This window comes from Lepidochelys kempii, chromosome 26 (assembly GCF_965140265.1).
Source record: "Lepidochelys kempii isolate rLepKem1 chromosome 26, rLepKem1.hap2, whole genome shotgun sequence".
Lineage (NCBI taxonomy): Eukaryota > Metazoa > Chordata > Testudines > Cheloniidae > Lepidochelys > Lepidochelys kempii.
Window position 1 is genome coordinate 2,515,285 of NC_133281.1, and position 22,881 is coordinate 2,538,165.

A 22,881-nucleotide genomic window follows, 5' to 3' on the forward strand; every position below is an offset into this window, starting at 1 on the left:
TTAAGCCCTGCTGTGGCTGCTGGCTAGTGCCTCAACATGTCTGAAAAAAACCCAAGCTGATGGACAGGTCCCTCATTCCACCAAGGGCCAGAGGGTATTGATCAACCTTTCAGCCCCAAACCACTGACGTGCAGCCACTTCTGAGGTGAAAGTGGCAGCTGGTTAACAGAGTACAGCATCATGTCCCCGCTCACCTGTGGTTAATGATGTAAGTGATGATGGTGGTGAACAAGCACAGCAGCAGGAGGGCAGTGCAGGTGTAAAGAACAGGATGCAGAACCTCAGCTGGGCCTGGTGCCTCACTGGGGAAATTGCTGAGTTCCTAGTTACAAAAACAAAATTCGTTTCACATCTATATCTGGCTCCTCCCAGACTAGGGGGCTGCTGGTAAGCTGGCTAAGTCAAGACTGCCATGCCAGGGCCACTGGGGATTGCTGCTGCCACAGCCTGTGCATGAGCGGACAATGACTGTTACTCTCCCGGCCAGCTGGAAGGGGTGACGGGGGAGCAGCTAACAGGAGTTTGGCAAGGGAGTTTACAGGGGGAGTGTGAGCAGGGGCAAGATACACCTACCATTCTTTGCACTTAAAGGTCAAAACACCGCTTGATAAAAACAAAGCACCAACAAGGGAACAAGCTTCAGGAGTAAAAAGAGAATGCAGGCAGAAGTCCAGCAACAGAGTGGGAGCTACCCAGTTTATTGCACTCAATGCAGCATGTATGCATTCAGTGCAAGGAGCTCCTGGCCCTCAGAGACCGGGTACAGACTTTGGAGACCAGAGAGGTACATAGATAAGACTTTCTGGGATCCAGTAGAATGGTCCCACCCTCAGTCTCTGTGCTGTTGAAGAGCATGAAAGCCTCAAGGAAGGAGAACATCCAACTGGAGCAGAGGGAAACAATCCCATAGTTGGGACCCTCCTCCCAGATGATGATGATGTGGTATTCTCTCGCACTGAGGATACTTCTCGGGGGGAGGTAACTCCAGTTATTAGGAAGAGACAGGCATTAGTAATGGGCAATTTGATCATTAGAAACAGATAGCTGGGTTTGTGATGACCGGGAGAACCGCACGGTGACTTGCCTGCCTGGTGTGAAGGTTGCAAATCTCTCGAGACATCTAGACAGACTTATGTACAGTGCTGGGGATGAGCCGCTGGTCGTGGTACATGTAGGTACCAATGATGTAGGGAAGGACAGGAGAGAGATCCTGGAGGTCAAATGTAGGCTGCTAGGTAAGAGACTGAAGTCCAGGCCCTCCATGGTACCATTCTGTGAAATGCTCCCAGTTTCACACGCAGGGCCAGTCAGACAGGCAGGATCTCAATGTGTGGATGAGGCGATGGTGTCGGGAGGAGGGGTTTAGATTTATTAGGAACTGAGGAAAGGAGGAGCCTATACAGGAAGGATGGGCTCCACCTAAACCAAAACGGAACCAGATTGCTGGTGCTTAAAATTAAAAACGTCGTAGAGCAATTTTTAAACTAAGGGCAGGGGGAAAGCCGACAGGTACGGAGGAGCACGTCGTTTGGACAGAGACATCCCTTAAGGGAGGATCTATAAATGGAGATTCCCTGTGTCCTAATAAGTAGAAGAGGATGGAAGATGGATGGAAGGTAGGATCTGATGAGAAACAGTCAAATTAAAAAAAAAGTCCCATTCAATTACATCATGTAATGGCAGGCAGCTAAAAAGTGACAAGTTTTTAAAATACTTCTGTACCAGTGCTGGGAGTCTAAATAATAAGATGGGTGAACGTGAGTGCCTTGTATTAAATGAGGACATTGATAGAACAGGCATCACAGACACTTGGTGGAATGAGGATAATCCACGGGACACAGTAATACCAGGGTACAAAATATATCAGAAGGACAGAACAGGTCGTGTTGGTGGGGGAGGGGCACTATATGTGAAAGAAAGCGTAGACTCAAATGAAGTAAATTGTACTATAGAATCTCTATGGATAGTAATTCCATGCTTGAAAAATAAGACTATAGCAGTAGGGCTATATTACAGACCACCTGACCAGGATGGTGTTGGTGACTCTGAAATGCTCAGGGAGATTAGAGAGGCTATTAAAATAAAAAACTCAATAATAATAATGTGGGATTTCAACTATCCCCATATTGACTGGGTACATGTCACCTCAGGACGGGATGCAGAGATAAAGTTTCTCGACACCTTAAATGGCTGCTTCTCGGAGCTGCTAGTCCTGGAACCCACAAGGGGAGAGGCAATTCTTGATTTAAGTGGAGCACAGGATCAGGTCCAAGAGGTGACTATAGCTGGACCACTTGGTAAAAGTGACCATAATATAATTAAATTTAACATCCCTGTGGCCAGGAAAACTCCACAGCGGCCCAACACGGTAGCATTTAATTTCAGAAAGGGGAACTACACAAAAGTGAGGAGGCTAGTGAAATTAAAAGGTAGAGCACCAAAAGTAAAATCCCTGCAAGCTGCATGGAAACTTTTTAAAGGCACCATAATAGAGGCTCAACTTAAAAGTATACCCCAAATTAAAAAACAGTTTTTTTAAAAAAGCCACCATAATCTCCATTTATAGATCCTCCCTTAAGGGATGTGTCTGTCCAAACCAAATGCTCCTCCATACCGTCGGCTTTGGTTAAACACCGTGGGTAAACAACAATGTAAAAGAAGCAGTGAGAGGCAAAAAGGCATCCTTTAAAAAGTGGAAGATAAATCCTAATGAGGAAAATAGAAAAGAGCATAAACTCTGGCAAATGAAGTATAAAAATATAATTAGAAAGACCAAAAAAGAATTTGAGGAACAGCTCGCCAAAGACTCCAAAAGTAATAGCAAATTTTTTTTTAAATACATTAGAAGCAGGAAGCCTGTTAAACAAACAGTGGGGCCACTGGATGATCGAGATGCTGAAGGAGAACTCAAAGATGATAAGGCCACTGCGGAGAAACTAAATGAATTCTTTGCATCGGTCTTCACTGTTGAGGCTGTGAGGGAGATTCCCAAACCTGAGCCATTCTTTTTGGGTGACAGATCTGAGGAACTGTCCCAAATTGAGGTGTCAGAGGTGGTTTTGGAACAAACTGATAAACTCCAGGACCTGATGGTATTCGCTCAAATGTGAAATTGCAGGACTACTAACTGTCATCTGTAACCTATCATTTAAATCAACTTCTGTGCCAAATGACTGCAGGATAGCTAATGTGATGCCAATTTTTAAGAAGGGCTCCAGAGGTGACCCTGGCAACTGCAGGCCAGTAAGCCTCACTTCAGTACCGGGCAAACTGGTTGAAACTATCGTAAAGAACAAAATTGTCAGACACATAGATTAACATAATTTGTTGGGAAATAGTCAACATCGTTTTGTAAAGGGAAATCATGCCTCACCAATCTACTAGAATTATTTGAGGGGGTCAACAAGCATGTGGACAAAGGAGATCCAGTGAATATAGTGTATTTAGATTTTCAGAAAGCCTTTGACAAGGTCCCTCACCAAAGGCTCTTAAGCAAAATAAGCTGCCAAGGGATAAGAGGGAAGGTTCTCTCATGGATTGGTAACTAGTTAAAAGATAGGAAACAAAGGGTAGGAATGAATGGTAAGTTTTCAGAATGGAGAGAGATAAATAGTGGTGTCCCCCAGGTATTTGTACTGGGACCAGTCCTATTTAACATATTCATAAATGGTCTGGAAAAAGGGGTAAACAGTGAGGTGGCAAAATTTGTGGATGATACAAAACTACTCAAGATAGTTAAATCCCAGGCAGACTGCGAAGAGCTACTAAAGGATCTCACAAAACTGGGTGACCGGGCAACAAAATGGCAGATGAAATTTAATGTTGATAAATGCAAAGTGATGCACACTGGAAAACATAATCCCAACTATACATATAAAATGATGGGGTCTAAATTAGCTGTTGCCACTCAAGAAAGAGAACTTAGAGTCATTGTGGAGAGTTCTCTGAAATCATCCACTCAATGTCCCGCAGCAGTCAAAAAAGCAAACAGACTGTTGGGAATCATTAAGAAAGGGATAGATAATAAGACAGAAAAATATCATATTGCCTCTATATAAATCCATGGGATGCCTACATCTTGAATACTGGGACAGATGTGTTTGCCCCATCTCAAAAAAGATATATTGGACTTGGAAAAGGTTCGGAAAAGGATAACAAAAATGATTAGGGGTATGGAACAGCTTCTGTGTAAGGAGAGATTAATAAGACTGGGACTTTTCAGCTTGGAAAAGAGGCGACTAAGGGTGGATATGATAGAGTTCTATAAAATCATGAGTGGTATAGAGAAAGTCAATAAGAAAGCGTTATTTACTCCTTCTCATAATACAAGAACAAGGGGCCACCAAATGAAATTAATAGGTAGCAGTTTTAAAACAAACAAAAGGAAGTATTTTTTCCACACAATGCACAGTCAACCTCTGGAACTCCTTGCCAGAGGGTGTTGTGAAGGCAATACTACAACGGGGTTCAAAAGGGAGCTAGATAGATTCATGGAGGACAGTTCCATCAATGGCTATTAGCCAGGATGGGCAGGAATGGTGTCCTTAGCCTCTGTTTCCCAGAAGCTGGGATTGGGTGACAGGGCATGGATCACTTGATGATTACCTGTCTGTTCATTCCCTTTGGGCACCTGCCATTGGCCACTGTCAGAGGACAGGATACTGGGCTAGATGGACCTTTGGTCTGACCCAGTGTGGCCGTTCTTATGAGAGGGGGTAGGACAAATCCAGGGCAAACATGGTGTGATGCTTTGGAGCCACTGTGTGACGAGGAGAGAGCAGTTGCCTCTCCCCCCCCCAAAATAACACCCCTAGTCTACTTCAGGAGGCCAGAGTCTCCCCTCCCTCTCCTGCCGCCCCTCCTTACCATGAGCACTGCAAAGTTGTTCAGGTGCCGGCCGAACAGGGTGGTGATGTTGGGCTCTTGGTGGGCCAGCTGACAGCCCTCGGCGCTCCAGCCCCCGTAGCCCCCCAGCACCTCGAAGTTCCAGTGGGCAGGCATGGGGTCGGCCCCTTCCCTGAAGTGGCGCAGTGAGACAGTGATGGGTTCGGTGAGGTTACTGACCCCACAGCCATCTGGGGAGGGAAGGGGAGGAGAACGGCTGAGCAGATGCACTGCATGGGCTCATCCCTCACTCCACGCCCTGCTGTCCAGGGCCCAGGCAGGGTCAGACCTGGGGTAGTCTGCTCTGCAGCTGCCTCCTGGGACCTGGCTGAGCAACACCCTACCTGACGCACAAGGGGAGAGTAAAGCAGCAGCAACCAATGTGGAGTGGAAGGCAGGCCCATGGCCTCTGCATGCTGCCACCACCGTGCCCCACCAGACCCCCATGGGCAGGGGGGAGGCCAGCTGCCCATCTGGAAGGAAAGTTTGGCCAGCAGGGGCCCCTACGGCTTCACATCTGGGTCAGAGACAACCCACCACATGGGTCTGCGCTGCTGAGAGCCACACGGCCCCTGGGGAGGAGGACGTGGGCTCCAGTGACCCGGTGATAGCCTCTCGTAGCCCCCCGACACTGCACCCCCGAGCAGGGCAGGCTGTGCAGAGCCCAGGGCAATGGCCCTGTCCCCCGTGCAGCAGTGCCCCTTACGTGTCCCGGCGTAGATCACGGGGGTGGCCACGCTGCGGCGCTTGCCGTTGTCGGCCAGGCGGGAGGAGTTGCCGGTGCTGCGGAAGAGCTTGCCGTTCCGGAACACCAGGAACTGGACCTTGCAGGCCTGGGGCAGGGAGAGCGGGGCCGAGGCGGAGAACAGGCTGGGGGGCAGCTGGATAGAGGCCAGAGCGATGCTGTTCTGAGGGGACAGGGAGCAACAGGTTAGTAGGTCCCAGACAGCGCAGCTCTCAGGCCCTGCCCCTCCCCATCGCCACCCCCCAGTACCTTGATGTGGAAGTTGGCCAGCGAGATGTTGGGCTGGCCCGTGGTGCACCTGAACTTCAGCTGCTGGTCAGCCAGGGGCTCAGCCTCCTGCTCCGGCAGCGACGGGCGCCCGCCGTCTTGCTTCTGGAAGGCCGTGCAGCTCAGCCCCGTGTAGCTCTCCGGCTTAATCAAGTAGGCCTCGAAGGCGACGTTCCTCGAGTTCTGCCGAGGGTGCAAAGCAGCCAGGGAGTTAGCAGGGCACCCACCACAAGGAGCCTAGCAGCCTTGGAGGCAGAGGCCAGGCCACTCTCACCCAGCGCCCCTCAGTGCTGACCCCCAGCCCCCTGCTATTCCAACCCTGAGCTCCCTCCAGTCCTGCCCAGCTCCCCAGCCCTGGGGCCCTACCACGGCCACATGCTGCGAGTTGCTGCTGAGCACGTAGCCTGCGATCTTCTCCATGGAGCGGACGATGCTGGTGCAGGCCTTGTCCTTGATCTGAGCCATCCACAGGATGTGGTCGTCCACCAGCATCATGTTACTTGCCATCTCCACCATGACGTCCGGGAGCTGGAGGGGAGCAGGGGGGTGGTCGTCGTGGGCTTTGACACACCCAGCCCCAGGGATTCAAGGAAGATTCCCCAGGGGCGTCTGGAGCATGGGACGGTCCCTCCACCTGTGTGCCCCAGCCTCCCTCTTGGGGTGGTGACGTCAGCCTGTCTCGGGGTGGGTGTGAGGGCCAGCGGGGGCCTGCAGAGAGGCCTAGAAGGGGGCTGGCGGGGAGGGAGATACTCCGCCTGGCTGGAGGACAGTGACTGCTCTGGGCAGGGGCTCACGTGCTGGAGGATGAGAACACCTGAAGCACTCGACCCCCAGGCTGGGCTCTGCTCACAGACACCTTGGCACTGGGACGAGGAGCTGAGCGCTCACGGACAGCACCACGTGGGGGGAGAAGAGGGAGAACTGGGGCAGACGAGGCTGGGTGCGGAAGGGGAGGAGTGTGCAGAGAGGGCTCGTGACAGGGAGCTGGGGCAGGGGAGGAAGCCCTACCTGCTTGATCTGGTCCACGTAGGCAATGAACTTCTCGATCATCTGGGCCACATAGATGACGTCCATCATGTCGGAGAAGTTGGCAGCCTCAGCTGTGTACACACGCAGCTGGTGCGCCAGCGTCAGGGCATTGGAGGCATTGATGGGCATCTGCAGAGGCGACGGGGGAGTCACCAGCCGGGTCAATACCCCCCTCCTGCTAGCCCAGCTCAACAATGCCAGGGAGCTGGGGCAGGGACTGCCTCAGAGATGCCCTGATCTACAGAAGGGTCACTGAACGGCACGCAGGGCTACAGCCGCAGCCTGCAGCTGGCACAGCTGTACCATGGTCACACTCGCCTGGAAACATGACAGGCGGACAGGCAGGCAAACGCATACTGCAGACAGACAGGCAGGCAGAGGGATGCAGGCTGCAGACAGACAGACAGGCTGGTAAGTAGACAGATGCACATTGAAGATACCTAGAGAGACAGGAAGGCAAAACACATACCGCAGACAGAGGGATGCAGGCTGCAAATGAATGGACAGACAGGCTGGCAGGCAGGCAGATGCACACTGCAGATGGACAGAGAAGCAAGCAGAGGGATGAAGCTGCAGACGGACAGACAGAGATGCATGCAGGCAGATGCATACCGCAGACAGGCAAGCAAGCAGAGGGATGCAGGCTGCAGATGGACAGGCAGGCAGACAGATGCACACTGCAGATGGCTAGAGAGAAAGGCAGACAAAACGCATATCGCAGACAGACAGGCAGAGGGATGCAGGCTGCAAATGGACAGACAAATGCACACTGTAGATGGAAAGAGAAGCAAGCAGAGGGATGAACACTGCAAATGCATACTGCAGACAGCCAGGCCAGATGGGCGAAGAGGAAACCTTTTCCTTCCCTTCATCTCAGCCAGGCCCCACTCACCAGCACAAAGGTGTAGAGCACGCGGGTGATGTCGTTGGTGTACAGGCAGTGCGAGTAGTCGCCCTCCTCCCAGCGCCCCATGCGGTCGCAGCCCCGCGACGCCTGCTTCTCTGCCACGGGGCCCCCGTTCACGGCCAGCGAGGTGAAGGGGTACTGCAGGCAGGACTGGTAGGCAGTGATGCCGGCCAAGGTGCGAGGCCACCTAGATGAAAAGGGGAGACACACAGTGAGAATGTGCCCGGCCTGCACGGCCACTTTGGGGCCCCGGGCAGGCCCCCAGACACCATCACCCTCTCCCCACAGCATCTTCCGTTCTCTTACCTGCCGCCCTTGCAATAGGAAGGATCCCCATCCCCAAATCGTCCCCTTTCAGTTCCTCCTGGAAACGCTTTGCCACAGAGCGGGCAGGTCCTGCACCAGGGACTGGTCCAGCTGCTGTCCCACTAACACCTCCCCACCCCGGTTTGTGTGTTAATTCATCCCGCGCAGGCTGCCCAAATCCTGGGTTGGGAGCTGGGGCAGTCTCTGTTCTCGGGGTGCCTAGCACTATGGGGCCTTGATCCCCAGCCCTGGTCAGTAGGCCCTACAATAATAATAAAGGGTAACCGAGGAGCCTTGGACCCTGTACCATGCGCTTCGGAGCACTGTAAAGAATGACATTGAAAATAACAACAGCTGCAGCACCTGCCTCCTCCAAGCACCTTCTGCTCCGGCCTTCCAGGCTGCCTGACAGGAGAAGGGACTTGCCCAGAGGCCAGTGGCAATGCCAGCAAGGGAACCCCAGAGCCCTGACTCCCAGCCCGCTCTGTCTGTCAGTCCCAGGCCCGCAGCACTCACCACTAGGCATGTATGGAAGCAGGTTAAATCTAAGCAGGCAGGTGGATCCTGCAGGGTGGGGTTCGCTGAGTGGGAAACTGCTCGGCTGAGCTATTTTCCCAATAGGGGACACAGAAATGGGGGATTTTTGCTGCATTCTCCAGCGTGCACGTTCCTAGGCTGGCCAGCCTCTCGGGATTACGGAAGGGACGAGAGCCTTAGCCAAGAAGGTGCTGCCCTGCCCCAGCAACCAGGATGTTATTACTGGGCCACAGAAGCTCCCCTCCCGCCTCAGGGTGTCCTACTGAGCATGTGGGCAGGGGCAGCATGGCCTCCTGCTGCCCAGATTATCCCCTCTTGAGACTGACAGAGGGGTCCAGACCCCAGGGCTCGCAGGATGACACCTTCCCCCAGCCCAGAGCTGGGAGACAGGCTCTACACAGACCATTGGAGCCCAGACAGAAAGAGTGGGGGCAGGTGGGTGAGGGACAGGCAGCCGGGAGCTGGGGGGCCACAGGCAGGCAGGAGCTGGTGGGGGAGGGCCAGAGGCAGGCCAATTTCCATTTCCTGAATGACAAAAGGCAAACAGTGCCTAGCCCTCCTGCAGCACACTGAGTCAGCACCGTGGCTGGGCTAGGCTGTAATTAGCCCCGCTCCCCTGCCGCGGCCCTGGGAACCCACCACCAGCCTCAAGGGAGCACGAGACCGGGAAAACTATGACAGTGGGGGAGAAATGCAAACCGGCTGTGCAGAGCTGGTTGCACGGAGCCTGCCTGGGGCTCTCCCAGCACACAGCAGGGCTGCTGGCAGGCTCCCAGTGGAATGGTCCCTCCCCTGGGGCACTCAGGGCCCCTCCAGGGATGGGCTGACAGCAGAGGCTTGGCAGCTGCTGGGAACAGCACAGGCTCAATGCCGGAGGTGGGTTAGTAAGGGTGGAAGGGGCCAGCCAAGAACCCAGAGGACTGGCAACCCTGTCATCATCTAGCCCGTCTGCTGGGAACTGGACAGACCAGCCCCAGACTCAGCTCGCCGATGGCCAAAACCAGCCAGCGAGCACCCCATCTGGTACGTTAAGAAGCACCATTTCCTCGCGGCTCTACTGGGTCAATTGCCCACGAACCAGGCGGGTGCAGACAGCAAGGAAGCTCTGCTGGCACGGAGCGGGGGAGCAGGCATGCGTCCGTGCATGGGGGGTGGGGGGAACACATCCACGGTGTGCACTGGGGGGATCCCAAGGGGGATCAGGGAAAAGCTTTCCAGCTGCATGCAGGGCATGACAAAGAGAAAGACTTCAGACAATCCACAGAGCAGCTGAGATTTTTATGGGGTAATTTATTTCCCTCCCTGGAAATCTCGGCCCAGCTGTTTCAACATCTCATTTCTGAGCCACTCCCTGCTCACCCGCTACCACCACAACTAGATTATGGGAGGGGGGCCCATGGAGGTCACATGCCTTCCCCCAGTCCCATCATGAGACCCAATGGCTGGAATGAAGCTGATAAGAGGGCTGCAGTTTACTGAGTCAAAGGGCTCGTCTGCATGGGGAGATTGACTAGAACAGCTGTTCTGGCATGGACATGCTCTCCCTGACTAGGAGGGCCCACCTGGGGGCTAGTCCCAAAGAGCTGTTGGGCATTAAATTCACACCATAGCTTATTCTGGAATCAATCCCCCGAGTAGGCCTGATCCTGGCTAGAGCTGGCAGCACGGATGGGGTGGGCTGCTTTGCCTGAGCCCTTCGTGCCCCTCAGTGCCCCAGTGCCCAAAACCACCCTGCCCGTGTCCCTCTGTCCTCAGCAGGATGGACCCCATATGCCTAGCAGCTCTCTCACATCCTGGTAATGCAACTGGACCCCTGAATCCTCCCCACTCCTTGGCAGCCTGCTGCCCTTGTACCCCCTGTATGCCCCCATGGGCACCAGCCACCTCTGCATCCCTGTGAACCTTCTGGCAGCCCATATCCCCCCTTCTTGCAGTCCCAGTACCCCGCACTGCAGCCCATTTCACTCTCAGGCCCCAAGCCACCCCTGTATCCCCACCATGTGCCTCTCCCCCAAGCCTGCCTATATCCCCCAGGTCTCCAGTTGCCCTGTACCCCACTGTATCACTCCCTGGCAGCCTTCATCCCCCTATACCCTCCCCACCCCACCCCCAGCAGCCCCATCCCCCAGACTGCTGGCCACCTCTGTATCCCCCCCAACCCACGGCAGCAAGTAAACCCCCGAGACCCTCTGTGCCCGAGGCCTGCAGGGGAGTTCCCGCGGCAGAATGCCAATTTCCCCAGCTATCCAATTCCATACCCAGCGTGGAATGGAGGGGGCGGGGCGTGCATGGGGTCCTGCTAATCTAAGCCATATTTACTGTACCAGTAATTTATATTCCATGAAGGCCCCGCCGAGGTTACAGTGGGCTCCCAAAGCCTTTCGTCTCTTGCCAGAGAAATTCCAACACCTCTGCTTCTGGAGCCCGTCTGCGCTGCCAGCATGGGAAGCCTTTCAAAGAAGCCTCCCTATCAATGGCTGCCTAATCACTGCCAGACGCCGGGTCACCTGCGGGACTGAGCCTTCAGCACCCCCCTGCGCCTGCAGCCTGAGGAGTGGAGGAGCCAGCGGAAAAGCCCAGACACCCCCACGCCCGCTGCGCTGCCTCCTGGCCCCCCGCCTCCCACAGGGCGGCGTTTGCAGCGTTACTCGCATGCTCTGTCTGGAGTTAGGGGCGCTGGGGGACTCTGCAAACAGACACCAGCTATCAACCCGGAGGGCAGGACTGGTGCTGCTGGGCCCCTGCTGAGCCCTGCAGGGGGCAGGGAGGGATCTCCAGCCACACCCCACCCCATAGTGCAGTTTTCCACCCCTCTCAGAAGCAGGAGGTGTCGGAGGCTGGGCTGGAGGGACCCGGGGACTGGGCTCGTAGGGCAAACTGTGGGTGCTATCCCCTTTTCCCGCATGCCCTCCAACCCTCCCAGTCAGCCCAGCTCTTCATCCTGATGGAGGAAGGCGGAGGGAACTCCCCCGATGCCCCCAGGGTTACGGGGGCAGCTGGCGAAAGGGACCCCTCCACACTGCAGCTGGCCCAGCAACCCGGTACCCACAGCAGCCCCACAGGGAAACCCAGTGCCCCTTGTGCCAGCAACACGGAGCCCTCCTGGGGGCGCTCACCACACACCGATTGCAGCAGGAAACGTGAAGAGGCTGCTCCTACCCCAGGCCCTTTCCCCCACGGGTGACTGAGCCGTGGGCACGGGGCAGTGACCGGGAGGTGCTGCTGGGGCGCGGGCGTCGGGGTGCAGCAGCCCCAGTTCTGACCTGAAGTCCCCACGGTTGTTGGTGACCCTCTCGGCTGGGCAGTATGAGGCCGATGTCTCCAGCACCACAATCTCCACCTTCTTGCTGACGTTGCCCTGGGAGGTGGAGACGGCGCATTCCCACTCGCCGTTGGCAGAGACGTGGATGTTGGAGAGGATGAGCTCGCTGGGGGTAGGAGGGAGGGAAGACGACAAGGCAAATGCTCACATCTGAGAAGCCAGGAGGGCAGCAGTGCTCACTGACAGGCCTGGCACTGCCCTAGGCCCCATGGAGAGACAGGCAGAGCCGTGTCTGCATCCATACGCACGGCGAACCCATTGGCGAGACATCTCCCCAGGGCTAACCCAGTGCTTTTCTGCAGCCCCTTTCCCTTGCAGGTGGGGGCCCAAAGCAAGGCCCAGGGATCATTTCAAATGCCACCACAAGGCAGCCACCTCTGGGCAGGAGATGGCAGCTGGCAAGAAAACATGGTCATTTGGCACATACATAAAGAGCTGGGATTTATAAAGGAACCTAGGGGAACTAGGCACCCAAATCCCAGCCCCCACCCCAGGTGAAGCAAAGCGTCATGCACCCAGGTGAGACTTAGTCAGGAATCCCAGCTTTCGCGGGCTCAGTTTCAGCAGGAGCTGTCAAGGTCCAGAGCGATCCCTGGCCAGGGCTGAGCTGAGCTTTCGGGAACCCGGCCCCTGCCCAGAGTAGCTTGGCACATGGGCTGCACTGCGGAGCATCCTTCCCCAGTGCCTACAACTTGCTGCCCAGCACCCCGGGCAGGATGGAGCCTGCTCCATACCTGGTGATGAAGGTGCAGTCGTGGATGAGGCTCTCCTCCAGGATGATGCCAGTCTGCTTGTCCCCCTCCACCAGCACCCGGTTGTGGTACCACCGAATGCGGGTGCTGCTGTCCAGGTAGGTGGCTGTGCACTGGAAGGGCAAGCGGTCGCCCTGGAACACCACCTGGCGCAGCGAAGGGATCAGGTGGTGGGTGTGCAGCTCCGGAGTGCCCACTGCAGGAAAGGGCCGAGATACCTGGGTGAGCCACCTCATCCCCCGGTGGGGCGGGGAGCCCCCTCCGGCTGTGCCCGGTCCCCTGGGTCGCTCATGACCAGAGGCCCCGTGGGTCATGATCCACAGGCAGGGGGTGGTCTCAGTCCCATCCCTAGCCAGACTGGTGTCCACGCCACAGAAACCACCAGCCCGGCTGGCACTAGCTGACTCCCTACTGGGCCCACAGTGAGCTGAGGGGGTTGTCCAGGGCCTTGGCAGTCAGAAGCCTGACGGACAGCTTAGGGGCTGGCCCTCAGACACTCAGCGCTGCCCACCCCCTGCCCCCTGCGAGCGGTGCTCAAGGCCAGGCTGCCTCACCACACTGCAGCTGGCTCTCCTGGATGCTCCTCAGTGGCTTGGCTTGCAGGGGGCTGGGGTATATGCACAGCGTCTTGTCGGAGATCTGAGCCGAGCGGTTCCTGGACCAGGGCAGCGTCCAGCGCAGGTTGCAGTCGCACGTCAGGTACTCGGTGGCAAAGTCACTGGAAGAGGCAAAGTGAAAGGACTGGAGTCAGGGATGGCCGAGGCCCCACAGAGATGGGGGTCAGCAGAATGAGCCCAGCTGCTGCCAGGACCACCCCTCGCATGCGTCAGTGGCTGGGGCGTGCTGGGCACGAGGGTCTGGGCTGGAACAGGTAACAGCTTGAGGCCTGTCCACCCCACACTCACTGCAGGAGGCCAGAGTGGCACAGGAGCAGCACACAGAGGGTGTACCGTCGTGGCAGGACATGGGCAGCTGCGCATACTGTTGTCCCCGTGCCAGTCTGCACACACGTGTAACTGCCAGAGCACTGTGAGCACACCACATCCTCAGGGCACCGGGCGTGAGCGCACATCTCTCGCTCAGCTCCCTGCTGGCCAGGGCGACTCTTCCGGCACGGAGGCAGGGTGGGTGAGGGGGGCCATGCGACACACCCTTTCCTCTCAGCGAAATACTCACACGACTTTCAGAGATGGCAGCTCGTCAAAGACGCCAGGCTGGAGGCTGGAGAAAATATTCCCTGACATGTTCCTGTGGGAGGAGACAAGAACCGGGCTGGAGGTGGCAGAGGTTTGGCGGATGCGCTCTGACCTGCTGGGCAAACGCACCGAGCCAAGTCCCAGGGCAAACATCTCTTGGCGCAGAGCCAGGGGAGGAAACGGGCATTTCCAGACACTGCAGAACCTGCTCTCCCAACGCTTCTGCCTCGGGCCCCCCTGGGGCGGGAAAGCTCCTGGCTCCAGGGAGCAGGTGACAGCTTTCGCCTCATCTGCTAAGACTGCTGAACTGGGACCTTAGAGAGAGAGGGACGGGGAGCTCTGTGCTCATATAGCACGTGGCCCATTGTGGGGCTACCAGACACAAGTAACAATAAACACCCTGCCAGAAGGACTCCATAGATCATCTCCTGTGTATCTCAGGCCAAAGAATTCGCCCCAGCTCACCCTGTATGGAGCCCATTCAGCCTCACCTCACAACTCCCTCTGTGAGGGGGCGACCACCATTACCCCATGTTACAGATGGGAAACTGAGGCACAGAGCAGGGACACAGTCTGTGGCAGGCCCAGAAATAGAAGCCAAGGGCCTATCTCACCACAAGTGTTCTGGGGGCCCGATGACATGCAGGAAGTGCTGAGTATCTGCCCTCTGAAAATCAGGGCCCTTTAGGTCTCGATTTTGGGGGCCCAAAACCACTAGTCACTTTGGAAAATGTAAGGCCAGAAGTCTTGACGCCCAGTCCCCAGCTTTAGTGACAAGGCAATACTTTCCCCAAGTGCTGGGACGAGAACCCAGGAGTCTTGGGGCTCACTTACTCCCTCTCGCTTTACGAACTCTCTCCACACCCTCACATCATGGATTATACAGAGATATACACTGAAAACTCAGGGCAAACGTTTGCTTTTTTGCTTTAATCTAATTCCCCCCAGAATCTCTCCAGCCACTTCAGTCCCTCTCAGCTTTTGTTCTCTGGCTTAGCCCCACTCTCCACCCCCTCCCCTGGCCTGGTTTTATGGAGAAAAGCGAAAACAAGAGGCCTGGCCCCGTTTGCCACTATGTCTTGGGGTTTTAAAGCTCACTTTGATCAAGAATGCACACAATCGCCAAGCAGCACTTAATGAGCTCCCCACACAGGTGGGGACAGAGGAGCCCACACGACAGGCTGAGCAGCAAGGGCCTTTAATGAGCTCCGTGCTGAGCGCTACCTTCGCCTGGCAGACAGACCATTCAGCCATCGTCACACACAATCTCCAGCAGGAGCTGCTCTGAAGTGTCCGCCCCCAGGAGCTAAGTCATGCTGTGCTTGCGACCCACAGAGAAATGGAGCCACTGTGCAGTCAGCCAGCTGGGCAGGCTGAGGGGGAGGCTGGGAGCAGCCCGTGGGGTCTGGCTGAGGGGCAGGGTCTCTCCTCCTTTCTTCCCCACAATCTAGACTCTCGCCCATGTGTCTAATCCAAGAGGCTGAAGATCAGAGATGACAGCACCCTGGGTGGGCGTGTATCCCTGTGACCCCCTTGATGCCATCTGGCAGAGGGCATAGAGGGTGCACAGAGTTTTATAGGGATCCCCGGGTCAGTTATACGCACAATAATTCATTGAAGGGGGCATGTGAGGTCTCTAGAGAGAGCCAGTAACACACTGGCCACCACAGCCCTGGCAAAAGGATAAGGGGACGCTAACAGTTACGCAGTTACGGACCTATCCTGGAAATGACGTTCGTAAGGTCTGTGAGTTAAAGCTGGGCACCGGAGGTGACAGCTGTTCCTTCCTAACAAGCAGGAGGTGCTTATCTGTCAGATGCAAATCGAGCACAGTATACTTCCCAATGGACCCCTCTCTGCCTCCTGAGCCACCAGCTAATCGCAATTCAGAAACCAATGGGAGCTCGCACAATCTACAGGAAGGAACCTTGGGAGGGCGTCCGATTCCTGAACAAAGATCAAAGGGTTGTTTTGATCTCTCTGGGGTTGCACAGGGACACCCTGGTAATGTCACCCAGGAAGTAAGCAGTGGGCTTGCTTCACAAACAGAAGATTCTAGCCAAGTCTGGCTGTTATACGCTGGAAGGATGTTGAGTGAGCGTTTCCTCTTCTGGCATAACAACATTCTATCAGTTAAGTTGAGGCTCTCGCAGGCATGTCATGAGTCTAGTGTATATGTAACCCTTTGTTTCCAACATCTCGGCTTGCTATCACTGGCATCTCTGCTCCTCGTTAAATAAACTTGTACTGGCTCCTTCTGTAAACAAATCTAAGTGCTGAGTGTGAAGCAGAGCTGTAGTCTCGGGTGTAACTGATAAGGTGGGAACAGCAGGGCTGGTAATTTGGTGAGTGCCCAGTGGAACAGGGGCTGGACATGGCTGGGAGACGCTCAGGGGACTTGGGCGCTGGAGTGTGTCTATTGCTAAGCTCTGGCTGGTGGAGGCTTGGCTGTCCCATGCTAAGGGCGGGTGGTAGCGAGATGGGGTGGCAGGAGAGGCTAGACTTTGCTCCATCCCTTGCTAGCAGAGAGGAGGGAGTAGGGTCCTGCTGCCAGGTGGGAAGGGGAACGAGGGCGAGAGCGGCAGGGCAAGCATGGGGATCCTGCTCCGCAACAGCCAAAAGCCCCTGGCCAGCCTCTGTCCTCCAGGGAGCCCCTCCCACGGGCCCCCCCCGGGTACTTACAGCCGGAGGAGGCTGGCGAGTCCCTGGAAGACGCTGGCACTGAGGCAGCCGATGCGGTTGTTGGAGAGGTCTCTGGAAACAAGCAGAGGGGACGTAAGAGCGGCGTGAGCGCTGGAAGACAGCCCCGCACTGGGGCAGCCGGCTGTGCCTTGCTGCGGGGAGCCTCTGGTGCTGCAGGGAGCAGTGCTGGAGAAATGAATCGACTGGCAGGATTCAGGACTCAGAGCGCGCCTAGCCCTGCCGCAGGAGCTCAGCACCTGCCTGGTGTCTGGGGCGAAGCCGCAGGACAGGTAGCTCCCGGAGTCAGGCTGTTTCAAAGCCCAGGTTGGGGGCGCCGAGAGGGGACTCTGCCTGGATGGGGTCTGGTCTGTGCATTGGCCCCCGCCCACGAGCCAGCGCTGCTGCGGACGGAGGGGCGCGGCAGGCTCGACTCTCCCAGAATAGCGAGCAAGGGGCCCAGGGCCACTTACAGGCGCTTCAGCTCCGAGAGGCCAAGGAATGCGCCGGGCTGGATCGTGCTGATCAAGTTGTTCTTGAGGTCCCTGGAGAAAGAGAGAGAGAAAATAAATAGAAAGGAAGCCAGTGGCTGGCAGGAGGCTCCGTATCCTAGTGGAAGGCAGAGCAGCCTAGAACAGTGCTCCTGGCAGATCACTCCCCACACGTGGTGTTGTGGTGTTGACCCAGCTCAGGGGAGCCCAGACTGGGTGCAAACAGCCCTGGAAGGTCCCTGGGACAGGCAGCCACGGCACCAACTGGCAAACACCCGGTACGCCTAGCCTGTGCCACGGACCAAGGCCGGGCTGCCTGGAGGGGCCTTCTCCTCATCCTCCACTTGCCCAAGGGGAGTGGAATGATGCACTGACGGCCAGCAATGGCTTCATCCATTCACCTGCTCTGTGATGGGAAAAGAACTTCCAGAGATGCCCCAGGCTGCTGAAAAATGGGGCTGGGACATCAGTGCCCTGCGTGCTGGCACCTCTTGTGAGGCGGGCACCTGTCCACTAGGAACTGGACTGGCACCCCCTTCACCCGATTCACACTGGGGCCGCCACCAGCCCCCGATGGGAATGTTCGAATCCCACCGCTCTGCACTGCGGTCCCATGACTGTCCGGAACGAGGGCAGCACTGGGGAGGCCCCTTGCCACTCCCAGCAGCCAAGCACGTATCTCGTATCTCGACCAGCAAGTGGCCAGGCTGGAAGGGAGGAGTTGGCAAGGACATTCCTCCCAGGCGGGGGAAGAAGAAATCCTGGCCCAGGTGGATCCCGCGCCATGTAGGATGGGCAGGTCTGAGAGAGTCAACAGGGTTGAAATAACCTGGACTCCTCTGGTGCCTCTTTCTACAGCCAGCCCCATTCTCCAGCGTGGGCATCAGGACCCTCGCGGCTCCACTGCACCGCACTAGGAGCCTGCAAGCCATTCACAGGCAGCCTCCCGGGTGCAGCAGAACACCTACCGCCTTCCCACCAGCAGCGGGCAGCTGCGAGCGAACACTGTAAGTTGGGGCCTCGACAGCAAACTGCCCCAAACTACAGCAGCATGGGCACCGGCCTGGCAAGGCGCATAAACCTCTTGGGGACACAGCCACACGGGGAGAAGGGCCAGGAAGTGCGAGGCTTAACGCGGGGTTTGCAAAGTGCTTTGAGATCCTGCATGGCTGGGGCAGCAGAAAGGGACCCTATTGTTGTCCCTGCTGCGGGTTTAGATTCCCCAGCCTATCAGAGCCAGGAGTTGCCAGGGCTGAGACATGCTGGGCAGGAACCTCATTAGCAGCCTTCAGTTCAATCTCTCTCTAATTATCTCTCAGAAGGGAACAGGGAGCGAGGCTGGAAAGTGTTACAGCTCCCTGCTGGGCGGCTGGTTGGAAGGAGGGGAAGATGCCAGGCCTCGCTCTGTGCTCACGAGCGCTCGCAGACTTGGCAGCGGACAAGGGTCTGCCCAGCAGCCCCTCATTGGCTGAGCTTGCCACGTGTGCGTGTTCGGTGTCCCCATGTGTTCAACAGTCCAGGGCGTCCTTCCAGACAGGTGGCGGAACGTGCATCCCAGGACGAGCTGACGGTTCGCCACGTCCCCAGAGCCAGCGCGCGGTGTCGCCGGGAGCCCATGGGGCTCCATTCCACGCTGCTTGTCCTACTCCGCTGAGTGACTGAGAAACCCCAAGAGCCAGGAGCAGCAAAACATGGCCAGGGTGCTGTCATGGAAGTGATGTCAGGACTGTATAGGATCCCACAGAGGATGGCACCCTTCCTCCTGGACGCGGGAGGCACCCTCCACAATCCTGGAGCAGAACCAGCATGCCCCATTCAGGGACATTCCCATGACTGGGGAGATAAGTTGGAGGAGCAAGGCTGGATCCAGATCCAAGCACACCTAGGGTTTGGTGGGCTCAGGGTGGGTCTTTCTCTAACAATGTCAGATTGAATCAGCAGTGCAGCCACCATGGAGTTTCAGCATATTCCTTTCCATGAGGCTGGCAACAATCCAAGTCTCTGCCTGTATCTGCAGATCAACAATTCACCCCCCTTTGCTTTTACACATGGGGACTGATTTATTACCCGTAGGCCATCCCCCAGGAACCCAGCCTGGCAGAGGCAGACATTGGATAGGGGAGGTGATGCTTGGGTCAGATGCCTAAGCCCCAGAGGTTGCTTTCCCATTAAACTCTGCTTCAAAGAGTCCTTGGAGCTGCCCGGGGTCGGTTATGGTTCTGCAGCCTGTTAAGAACCCTTGGATTTTAGATTTCTCTTTGCTTTCTAGCCCTAGGCCCCTCCCTGCTCAGAAACGACTGCTTCTCCTCCCTGCTCTCTGCTTAGACAACTACATGAGAGAGACGCACACTCCAGCCCACCCAATGTGCGTCTGGTGGGTTGGCTGCAGCACGGCCTGCTCCATCTGCATGGCGCTAAAGAGGACAGCAAAGGTAAAGCCACCCTGGGAAAACCCACCTGCATTTTTGTGCAAGGCCCCTCCTGGACAACGCCAGCAATGTCTCAGCTAAGAGTCTATGGGCTGAATCCCACAGCAGGCCAGCTGCTGCTGAAGATGTGCCTGCCTAGCTCGATATGGCCAGAAACTGGCTACGAGTCTTTTGTCACTGGCACCATTTAACATTGGTTCATATGGACATATGTATGCGTGAGCACGCTGCATACAAGTATAATTTTAATAGTCCTTTAAATGATCCTTTTAAAAACTGCTATGTGCTTGCACTAGGGGTACTCAGTAACAACACTTAGCTAGAAAGTGCTTTACTCAAAACTGGGCAAGTATCACTACTTCCTGTCTACAAAGTGGGAAACTAAGGCGCGGGGCAATTAAGGCCGGAGAAGGTCTCAGCCTCAAGTCTAGGCCAGAGTTTCAAAACTACCCAGCACCCCACCGCTCCTGCTGTGATTCTCACGTCCATATTTTCAAAAGAACTCAGCACTCAACATACTGAACAGAGTAGAAAAACAGGCCATAAGTGACTTGCCCAACGTCACAGCCCTTCGCCGCCTCCTTCCCACCAGGGAGCCTTCTCTAGCGTGCTCCCCACGCACACATGGGCTCGAAGAAGGGAATGTCTTTCTGAGCCAGGGAATGTCAACAGAAGGAAACAGCTTAATCCCCTGTGCTCTGAAACTGGGGCCTTCCATATGCCACCTGGAGAACACTACCAGGCTAGCTCCATACCCCAGCATTCAGAGCCGTGCTGTGCCCCACAGACACTCCCCACTGCCCTCGTAGTGAGATGGGCCTGGGGCCTTCAGTAACATGAAGCTGTCGACCACCTATTTGTACCAAATCTGTTTGCCACAGTTGCAGGGAAAGGGGGCTGTCCCTTCTGCACCAGGGGTCCCATTTCCTGCCCTGAGCCCTCTCAGAGTAACCTTACCGGACGGATCACATTTCCTATAATTGCATAATTTATGTCCCATGAGAATCCTGCAGTCTCTCTGCTCCCTCTCCCCTCCCCGGCAGCCCTCTAACGACCCCAAGTCTCGAGGCCCAAACGGTGCATCGGAAACATTCCGCACAGCTTTGCCCCCCCGCCCCCGAATCCAGAGCTCTGGCCAAGCCACCAATTCGGGTAATTCTATCCTACCTATGGAACTTCTTCTGCAGTGTCAGCTGGATACGGGATCCTTCTTCCCCTCCCGTCCTGTGCTAATGCCTGGCTTGTGTGTTGTTATATCAGTGGCTGTGTTCCACCCAAGAAGCAGCTGCATGCCAGTGACGCAGTTTCCGTAGCTTGTTTTGAGATGGAGGGCACGATAGAGACTCATGAGTCTCTTGTTACTGCCACCAGGCTGGAGAGGGGAGAAATTCCTTGAGGAGACTCCAGTTTGAAGCAGCTACCCTGTTGCAGAGGAAGAGACCCTGCTGCTTACCCCCATGGACCATGCGGACACGGGACATGCATTTTGTTGGTCCCCAGAACCCAAACCTGCCCAAGTAGTTTAGCTTTAACGGGTTGAACCAGTTTCCATTTTACTGCCTCTTCCATTAAACTTCTGCCCACCTCAGCTTACAAACATCCCTCTGCCTCCAGACTTTGCCTGGCGGGCCCCTGAGTGGAGACATCTCTGCTCTCCGGCCTGGGGAGACAGCCAGAGAGAAAACGACGCTTTATTCCCATTACAACCAACCTCATGCCTGGAGAATTCACTCGAGTAAACTGGACTGCGAGCCCCCCTGACCCAGGGCCAGCACAGACACGCTCTTCCCAGCAAGGGGAGGGAAATCGGACACCCTGCCTGCTGCCACTGGCTGCCCGGCAAAGAGCAGCCAAAAGAAACTCTGCACAACTCCCTCAGCAGCATCATTCGGCCCTCTGGAGAGGCTGGGAAGTTCTTCAGCCAGGATGGCTCTGGAGCTGTGCTAATGACGCATCTGGTGCATCCCACCTAGCACCGCGGACGGGCTGGGAAAATCCCCTGGTCTGGCCCCAATGCTGCTGCTTCAGAGACACGGTCACCTCCTCCCAGCATGCACTGAGAAATGTGTACCTCTCTCCACGCTGTACTACTGGGACCAGACCCTGTGCCCCTCCTGCCCCCTAGGAATTCCCCGTGGTGCAGGCAGTGCCTCAAAGCATCTCCTGCCCCTCACTCTGACCGAGCACCCAGCCCATCTTTGGGGTCAGCAGACAGACCCTTTCCATGTCCCAGGCAGTGAGGGTCCAGAGCGCAGGGCACTGAATGGGGACTCAGGAGACCTGGGCTGTGTTCCCAGCTCTGCCACTGATCTGCTGGGTGACCTTGGCCAAGTTACTTCCCTTCTCGGTGCCTCTGGCTCCCCTCCCACTCTCTGCCTGTCTTTTCTCTGCAGATGATAGGCTCTTTGGGGCAAGGGCTGCATGGACAATGCCTCACATCTCCAGCCCCAATCCCAGTTGGGCCTCTTGGTGCTCTGCCATACAGGTAAGTAAATAATAATCTCCTCGTCCGGGGGCACTGACAGTGATGAATCGCCAGCGTCAGTCTCCAGCTGCAATCGTCTTTCACAAACACCGGTTCCTTGGCCGAGGAAAGGAAGAGAAAGTTAAAAGAAGAGTTCCGTAAAGCGCGATCGGAACTGAGCTAAACACTGCCAGGAGCCAGCCCCCTGTCATGGGGCACTTGAACGCCCGGGGCACCATCTCTCATCTCTCTTGAACGCCCGGGGCACCGTCCCAGCATTTCTCCCAAGTCACCGTCTCTGTTCTGCTGGCCATTTCTATTTTGATTGATTGATTGATGCTCTTCATTAGCATGCTGGACATTGTGTCATCCCTTCACTCAACACCCTCCTACCAAGGCTCCAGGGGTCACCATGGACAAGCAACTGAGTGTGAGCAACCAGCCCGATGCCGCGGCTAACAGGGCTTGTGCGATCCTTGGATGTATAAAAAGAAGGGCGCGGTGAGCAGGGAAGTGATTTTACCTCTGCACACGGCGGTGGTGAGACCAATATGGTGCCCAGGTCTCGTGCCCACGTTTTTAAAAAGATGCTGAAAATTGGAGAGAGTGCAGCCAAGAGCCACACAAACGAGTCGAGGGCTGGAGAAAATGGAGAAGACGGAGAGGTGACTTGACTTCAGTGTCCAAGCACCTTCATGAGGAAAAAATCCTGACTACAAAGAGCTCTTTGATCTAGCAGAAAGAGGAACAACAAGACCCAATGGCAGGACGCTGAAGCCAGACAAATTTATATGAGAAATTAGGCACACATTTTTTAACAGTGAGGTTGATTAGCCATTGGAAGTGGTGGATTCTCTCTCTCTTGATCTCATC

At 55.9% G+C, this 22,881-nt stretch overlaps 1 protein-coding gene across 2 annotated transcripts in view; it reads right to left on the reverse strand.

The window, feature by feature from the left end:
- ADGRA2 (adhesion G protein-coupled receptor A2) overlaps positions 1-22,881 on the reverse strand; it is a 105,703-nt gene that overhangs the window by 7,326 nt on the left and 75,496 nt on the right. For both annotated transcript variants that reach the window (XM_073325421.1, XM_073325422.1), the window contains 13 exons: positions 17,098-17,169; positions 16,628-16,699; positions 13,926-13,997; positions 13,304-13,467; positions 12,732-12,945; positions 11,939-12,103; positions 7,818-8,019; positions 6,905-7,054; positions 6,263-6,424; positions 5,879-6,079; positions 5,591-5,792; positions 4,867-5,075; positions 195-322 (listed from right to left, as the gene is read on the reverse strand). In XM_073325421.1, coding sequence (XP_073181522.1) covers positions 195-322; positions 4,867-5,075; positions 5,591-5,792; positions 5,879-6,079; positions 6,263-6,424; positions 6,905-7,054; positions 7,818-8,019; positions 11,939-12,103; positions 12,732-12,945; positions 13,304-13,467; positions 13,926-13,997; positions 16,628-16,699; positions 17,098-17,169 — 2,013 coding nt within the window. The remainder of the gene's footprint in view (positions 1-194; positions 323-4,866; positions 5,076-5,590; positions 5,793-5,878; positions 6,080-6,262; positions 6,425-6,904; positions 7,055-7,817; positions 8,020-11,938; positions 12,104-12,731; positions 12,946-13,303; positions 13,468-13,925; positions 13,998-16,627; positions 16,700-17,097; positions 17,170-22,881) is intronic.